The sequence below is a fragment of the Centruroides vittatus genome, unplaced genomic scaffold (assembly GCF_030686945.1).
Source record: "Centruroides vittatus isolate TY-2023 unplaced genomic scaffold, ASM3068694v2 contig_1042, whole genome shotgun sequence".
NCBI lineage: Eukaryota > Metazoa > Arthropoda > Arachnida > Scorpiones > Buthidae > Centruroides > Centruroides vittatus.
Window position 1 is genome coordinate 32880 of NW_027120674.1, and position 7699 is coordinate 40578.

The 7699-nt window shown below is 31.3% G+C and overlaps 2 protein-coding genes across 2 annotated transcripts; one reads left to right on the plus strand and one right to left on the minus strand.

Annotated features, from left to right (window-relative positions):
- Window positions 1-3221: 3221 nt before the first annotated feature.
- Window positions 3222-4874, plus strand: LOC136969723 (uncharacterized; the record flags this gene model as incomplete). The annotated part of the gene is made up of 3 exons (XM_067264007.1): window positions 3222-3409; window positions 3724-3942; window positions 4022-4874. Coding segments are annotated over exons 2-3 (855 nt in total), but the record flags the coding sequence as incomplete, so codon positions are not given.
- Window positions 4875-5132: 258 nt separating this feature from the next.
- LOC136969769 (uncharacterized) lies at window positions 5133-6864 on the minus strand. The gene is made up of 2 exons (XM_067264031.1): window positions 6572-6864; window positions 5133-6368 (listed from the first exon to the last, which is right to left on the minus strand). The coding sequence occupies exons 1-2, from the start codon at window positions 6825-6827 to the stop codon at window positions 5152-5154; spliced, it is 1473 nt and encodes a 490-aa protein (XP_067120132.1). The 5' UTR covers window positions 6828-6864; the 3' UTR covers window positions 5133-5151.
- Between the last annotated feature and the right edge of the window lie 835 nt (window positions 6865-7699).

Below are 7699 nucleotides of genomic sequence, written 5' to 3' on the forward strand. Positions count from 1 at the left end.
ACTTAGCGGAGAGTGACGCGACTCCCTATCATCGCGCGATCACCGGAAAAAAGTATGATAACTTTTTTATTTTTCGTCTCCGGTCCAAAGGTAGAGTATCGTTGAACTCGTCTCGGTCCCCTGAGTTCAGATATATACCCAAACACACGAAATTCCATAGGGAGTAATCTATAATATACCCAAACTTAATTTTCACAAATGTATCTGATGCTATCAAAATTAAAACTAGCAAATAGCTTGAAATTTTTGTTTTTGCTAAAAATGTTCAAAAAACAGAATGAGGTATATGAAAGGCAATTTAGGGGGCATCAAAGTACAGTGATACCTCGGTTTTTGTCGATAATCCGTTCGAAAACAATCATCAGAATCCAAAACTGATGAAAACCGAGGCAATTATTTTCATATGAATCAATGTAAATCCAATTAATTGTTCTAGACACTCCAAAATACATACCAAAAACACATTTTATAGAAAATTAATATAGCGTTATATACTAAAAGAAATAAGAAATTAATATAAAAGACTAATCTAAAGGAAAGCAATGGAATTGTTTGACTAGATGCGTGGGGTAATGTTTTGTCTTGTAGAAGCTAGTTGGACATGAGCTTCTAGCCTATATCGCCCAGTGGTAAAGTGTGATGTAATTGTCATGTAACAGTAGTTGTATGCGTTTATGATGGTCATATCAAGGGGAATAATGCCTTCCGGGAGGTCTGTTTAAGGGTAACTGGCCCCTATTCAGGCATTACAGACGGGGAGAAAACCCAGAAAACTTCACGTGGCCAGCCCGTCCTGGCAAAGCGTGAACCCATGACCAAACTCCGTGTTTAGGGAACGGAACTGTTGGCAAATGGTGGGGTAATGCTCACACAACGAAAAATAACACCACACTGAGCCAGAAAATGCGTGGGTCGCCCTTTGTTTTCACCAAATTAGCAGCAAGGTCACTTGGGCAAGCTGACAAAATCCTAGGCAATTGACGAAAACCGAGGTATTACTGTATTCTAAATGAGATGTCCAAATGTTGAATGTCTGAGAATCAGACCACATGTATTTACATTCTTTACTAATACTACTACTTTATTACTATGCTGATCATTTAATGCAGTGGTTCCCAAACTTATTATGTCCAAGAACCCTTTCTCATAGCAAAACCTAACCATGAACCCCAAGTGAAATAACTGTATACAACTGCATTATAGCAAAATTTCAAATTGAACTTTGATGTCTTGGATGGTGAATGGTGACGTAAAAATAAAATATAAATAAAATATTTTTATATTTAAAATAGTATTTATTCAAATTATAAATTTTGTTTTAAAATGCAAAAGTACATTATTTTTTAATGAGATGAGTGAATCTGATGGGATGATATGAGATTATTTATGTTCGGCTTGATGTTTGTGAGTAACATTCATAAGTCTCTGCGAGTACTAATTTGCAGTCAATTTTTTTTTCTCTTGATGAGGTTTATGACTGCACGAAATCCATGCTCTACTAAATAGGAAGACAGGAAAGCAATCAACAGCTTCTGTACAGTGGCCCATAATGCAGGATATAAAATTGGTATCTGTTTTTGTAACCAGAATTTGTGGTATCCTTGTTCAAACATTAGTTTCAGCTTTTGTGGATAATTCAATAAGTTTCTCCTGTATTAGTATGACTTTACCTGAGTTTGTGGGTCTACCTGCAAAAGGTTCAACACCCAATCGGGATGGCCAAGTGAAGAATATCTTTAAATCTTTGGCTGAGGTCAGAATGAAGAGCCATTAAGTGTTGACAATAAACAAGCAAATCATCATCTCGTTTTTGTAATTTTGAAAGATTTGGAAACTGAGAGCATTCTCCTCTCCCCAAGTTTCGTTTGTATAAAAAAAGTTTTGCAACAAATGCAGATATACTTTTAGTTTTGATTAAATTTAATTGATCACCTCGTAACTTCAAATTGGTTTCGTTAAATTTGGGAAATAAGTCAGTCATATATGCTATGTCATTTTTTGAATTAATTAAATTGAGCTGCAAATCATTGTCTTTGCTGTCCACGAATTCCAACACTGAATCAAAGAGTGCATAAAATCGATCCAAACATGCACCGTTAGATAACCAATGAACTTCTGTGTTAAGTAGTAAACGATTATAATCTTCATCATTTTCTAAACAAAGTCGAGCAAATAATCTCTCATTTTAGGCATTTCTTTTGATTTTATTAACTGCCTGAATGACATAATCTAGTGAGCCATGCAAGCGTTCACTAAGATTTTTGGCAACTAAATGGTGTTGGTGAATGACAATGTACAGATAATATATTTGGTTTAGCTTGTTTCAAGTATGCCGGAAAGCCTTGGTGTCGTCCTACCATTGCTGGAGCACCGTCAGTAGCAATGGAGAGGATATTACTCAAGGGTATATATATCTTTTGCATCAAAAAATGTTTTTAATCTCATTAAATATTGTTTCACCTTTTGTATCAGTTTCCAAACATTTGGCAAATAACAATTTTTGGGAAATATTCTCATCTTTTACAAATCTTACATAAGCTAAAAGTAATGCTTTGTTTCCTGACAAAGTTGCCTCGTCAAGCTGTTCAGAGAATTCAGATGTTTTTAAGTACTCACATAAAGAATTTTCTAATCTATTCTATTTCGTCGACCTCTACGGCTTTCTTGGACTCTGCAGTCCCCATTTCCCTTTCTCAAGTCTGGAGCGCTGCCCTGTCCTTCTGTCTGCTCTGAGATCTTAACCAAGAATGGCTCTTCCATTGACATTTTTGCCTCAGGCTTTCTCCTGTCTTTTGTTTTCTCCAAAATTCAGAGAAATGATAATCCCCCTATCCTTTTGTTCTACCAAGAGTTCTGAGAAGAGATAATCCCTCCTTAAGGCAATAAGAGTTAATAAAGAAGTTTCTAGAAGGAAGTTATGACAAAAAGGGAAGAACAGAATATAAAGAAAATATAAAATATAACTAAAATACATATAACAATACAGCTGATAGCCACAGTATTTGTGTTTTCATGAACTATAGAGAGTGCTGAATTTTTACAAAATGGCTACTTCATCTGGGTCGCTTGTAAGTAGTCAATGTAAAATGAATTATATATTACTATCTGAGATATTGAAATATGCTGCTTGTAGCAGTTCATCGAGAAATTTTATAGAAGGAGAACAATTATTGCTAGCAGGACACGTCATTTTATGTGGTATTATCGAGAAAAATTAGCAAGATCGTTCTGTACATTTTTGTGCTCTTTGTCTGCAAACATCAGCTTTGACTTCTGTCCCACACAGAATTACTGGATTTTTAAAGTTTATTGATTTATCATATAAAATTGACAGCATAACTTGTTCCTGTAAAGCTGGACAATCGGGAAAATGCAAACATTGCTTGGCAGTATTATTGTTTCTTAACAGGTAAGCTTGGTTTTTTTACAACACTATACGTATTTTAGTGTAATATAAGTAGCTAATTAGTGCTGAAGGTTAATTAATTAGGTTTTTTTAAGATTTGCTAATGTTTATATTAATTTTTAGATTCAATATATCTTAATCTAGCAATTCGTTACATTTTAGTTATTATGCTAAATTCTTTCTGCTTGTTTTTTTTTATTTTACCTTTTTTGTAACAATAAATAAATAACTAAAATTATAATGAATTTATTCAATTATATCAATTAATATATGATTGGATAGTTGCTTAATTAACAATGAATTATCATTATCTTTAGAAATAACATAGAAGGACTTGAAAAATTATCTAAGACAGATTTGGAATGTTCTTGGAACAGATTAAAAGAAAATGTGCAGTCTAATTATGAAATAATTCCAATAAAGAAATTTTGCCATACTGGATCTAATAATAGCAGAATAGCTTTAAATATTGATTCTGAAAAGTGCTTAAACATTTTAACAGAAGCTATACCAAATTCTTCACTAACAAAACATATGTAAGTTTTATCTGTTTTAATTTTTAATTATATGAAATGATTGGTATATAATATATTAAGTTTATTATTATTATTGTAGGAAAGGACAGAAAAGCCTTGCATCTTTATCAAAGATGAATAGAGAGATCAACAGAGTTGATCAGAATAATGATGTCAATGCTATTTTCTCCCACATTCAAAACTTTAGTGCAATTGGAGTTTTTAATTGTAATAAATTGTATTATACAAGTATTATAAAAAAAGAATTAATATTAACTTTTAAAAATATTGGTTTAGAAGACTTGCCAAAAAGTCTGATGGATTATTATAAAAATAAAGTTATGGTGAGTATTGAAGAATGTAAAAGAATATGCCTAGAAAGCAAAGTAAATAAAATATTATGGAAGAAGGAGAGGAGCAAAAGAATTACAGGCAGTATATACTATAATTTTTATACAGATCATTTCAATTTTAATCCAAATTGGAATGAAAAATTTTCAAAACGGAATATTTTTTGGGGAAATGAAAATACAGCATATGGCCTTTTGCACGAAAATGATGCAAGACTATTATACTCTTCACATTCTGGCAAGAGAATTGTAGAATTTGGCCTTATTATTTCGCCAGCTTTGCCATGGTTAGGATATACCCCTGATGGAATAATAATGAAACAAAATATTCCAACTTCTCTTTTAGAAATAAAGTGTCCAGTAAAGGGGAAGAATGAACCTATCCAAGCCTTAATTCAAAAGAATGTGTTGAAGTTTATTACCATTAATGGTGAAAATGTTGAATTAAGGAAGAGACATAAATATTACGGTCAGGTTCAGCTAGGGTTGTTGTTAACTAATTTGCCAGTATGCGATTTTGTGATATATTCATCATTTGATAATTCATTTATTTCTTTTGAAGTAAAAAAAGATGATGAATTTTTAAATAAATTTATTTCAGTACTAAAAGAAATATATTTTAATAAAATGCTTCCATTTTTATTTACTGAAAGTAATGAATAATGTATAAACATTGTAAATATAAACATTTAAAAAGTTTTTTCTTTTTTAATTCATAATTTTTATTTAATATGGATGTTCTAATTATTGAAATATCTTGTTGTAAATATCTTTTATTAAATGAAAACTGTAAAAAAAAATCTTGTGTGAGATAATGTATTAAAAATATAAACAATTACACAATTATTAAAATAATTATTTACAATATGGTAATTTTGAATTAAAATTTGTCATCTGACAGTATAGGAGGAGAAAGATTTCCTACAGCTGTTGCAATAATTAAAAGTTCATCGACAACAGAAGTCATTTTCCAGGGAAGTCTTGCTGAAAATATCTTAAACTGTTTAATTCTCTGGATAAATCTTTCAACGTGCACTCTGGCGCATGCAATATCCTTTGTTCTCACTGCTTCACATTTATTTAATTGTTTATTTTTTTTCAAAAATGGTGGTTGAATTACTTCTATTCCTTTTTCTAAACAAAGTTTATCAATTAAAAAGCCTTTATCAACCATCACCGAATCACTATAAGGTGTTAATAAATTCAAGATGTCACTCTGTTCAAAGATTGCCTTGTCAGAAGTTCTACCTCCGTATGCACTACTTAAAAACGTTGCAATTCCACCTGGTGAAACACCTATTAAAAATTTTATAGTTGTGTCACCTTTATAGTGAGAGTAGCAACGTATTTGACACTTTAAACACTTTGGTCTCTGCACTCTAATTTCTGAGCAGTCCAAAATTACTCTTACATTACGAAACCTGTTAAAACATTTAGGCATATTTTCTAAAATATTTATTTTTGATGGCCAAACAATTGCACACTTAAGTACTGAAGCAAGGATTTTCACACCTGAGTAAAATATTCTACTTGCAGTTGGTACAGAACAATGAAAAAATAAAGATATAACAGAAAAAGAAATATTTAATTTCATTTTGATTAGGACCATAAAAAGTTTATCTTCGAAAGAAAAATTAGTATTACTGATTTGTTTTGTTTTACATACATCACTAAAAAGTTTAACAATAGCATTAAATAGTTTAAAAGTGGGTATACCAGTAATGGAATTTAGTTGGGATTCTGTCTTAACAAAATTACGTATGTTTACCAAAAATTCTCCAGTGGATATTTGTATGCCAACTGATCTGTGATATTTTAAATTTTTATCAGAATTAGAATTGCATAACATTAAAAGTGTTTCAGCAGCTTCTCTATCATTAATTTCAAAATCAATTGCATGGGAAGTTTCTTCTGTTTGTTCTCTATCACTAATTTCTGACTCAATTGCATGGGAAGTTTCTTCTGTTTGATACATTGTTTCTGAAAACTTATTTCTTTTAATTCTTTTAGAACATGTTTTTGTACAAATACTGCTCTCCGGCAAAAGTAAACTTGGTACGGAAGTTTTCTTTAATTGTCTTCTTTTACATGCATATGCTAAAATTTAAATAAAAATTATTTCACAATTTGAATAGAATTAGATTTTATTGAAGATAATCCTATAGTATAGGTTAAAAACGTATGCAAATACTAAATTACTTTATATTTAGAATATATGCAATCTTTTTCAGTTTGATTTTTTAATACTATCAAATTACAATATTCTAAACATATTTATAAAAACTTGATAGCATACTTACATGACAAAATATAATCTTCAGGAGTAAAATGTTTCGAACATACTACCATATATTTCGTAACTTTTTTGCCAATTCTTAGCAGTCGAATCCACTCTTTCCGTCGGTTACATTTCTGAGATTCGCCGAATTCTGATTTACGTAAAATCATCTGTTTTTCATGTGGGAATACATGAAAACTTACATCGGGATCACGTATGGCTTTGGAATTACAATTTAAAACACAACAGAAAGCTTTACTTTTCCTTTTACTAGTCATCTTTACTGCTAACAATACACAAGGAACATTCGAACGACCCAGATAGAATAATTTTGCTCTTAAGCACCAGAGGGCGAGCATCCGGTGAAAAACGCGAATAGCAATCTTATCGTTTTTTTCACATGTAGTATAGAAATTTGTAAAAGATACATAATGCAGTTACAATAAAATATTAATTTTAATTAATGCAAAGTACGTTAAAATATGAAAATTTATCTATATACAGTATATAAAAACGAATGTATGTCTGGTTGTCTGTCTGTGTGTCTGTGTGTTTGTCCTTCATGCATTACTACACCATTTGTCCGATTGCCATGAAACTTCGGGAAGTTGTTTAATACACTCCTGCGAAGGTTTGTGGCATATGTGAAGACCACCATTTTCTCCCCTTCAAAAATATATTTATATATGGATTAAGGCTTTTATGTCCAACAGATGGCGCTAACTTCTGACAACCTAAGTTTGCTTTTCTGTGAGGCATTATGCATTTTTGTGAGAATGGACTAAAGGTCATTTTCTATCTATCTATATAAATAAAATATAACGTTCGTTTGTTCCTACCAATTCCTTCGAAATTTTGACACAACGTTGCATTCAAATACGCACGTGTTTTTATATAATATACATGTCGAAATTCCCCCCTACTGGGGGGAGATGGACAGGATTATGGCTTACCGTGAAGAACTCGGCTTCTATTTATACTATTTTACATGCGGTTTTTTGCATTTTTGATTGCGTTTTAATAGGTTACGTCAACAGAATATAAAACTAAAAAGGGATTTTTCGATATTCCCCAGTGGGGAAAGGGACAGGATTAAGGCTTACTGTGAAGAACTCTGCTTTTATTATACTATTTTAGATGCGTTTTTGAT

Bases quoted from the DNA above. Each gene is read 5' to 3' on its own strand.
- LOC136969769 (XM_067264031.1), bottom strand. From the start codon at position 6,827: ATGACTAGTAAAAGGAAAAGTAAAGCTTTCTGTTGTGTTTTAAATTGT. The intron at 6,369-6,571 runs GTAAGTATGCTA...TTTAAATTTTAG, and splicing joins TGAAGATTATATTTTGTCAT to CATATGCATGTAAAAGAAGA.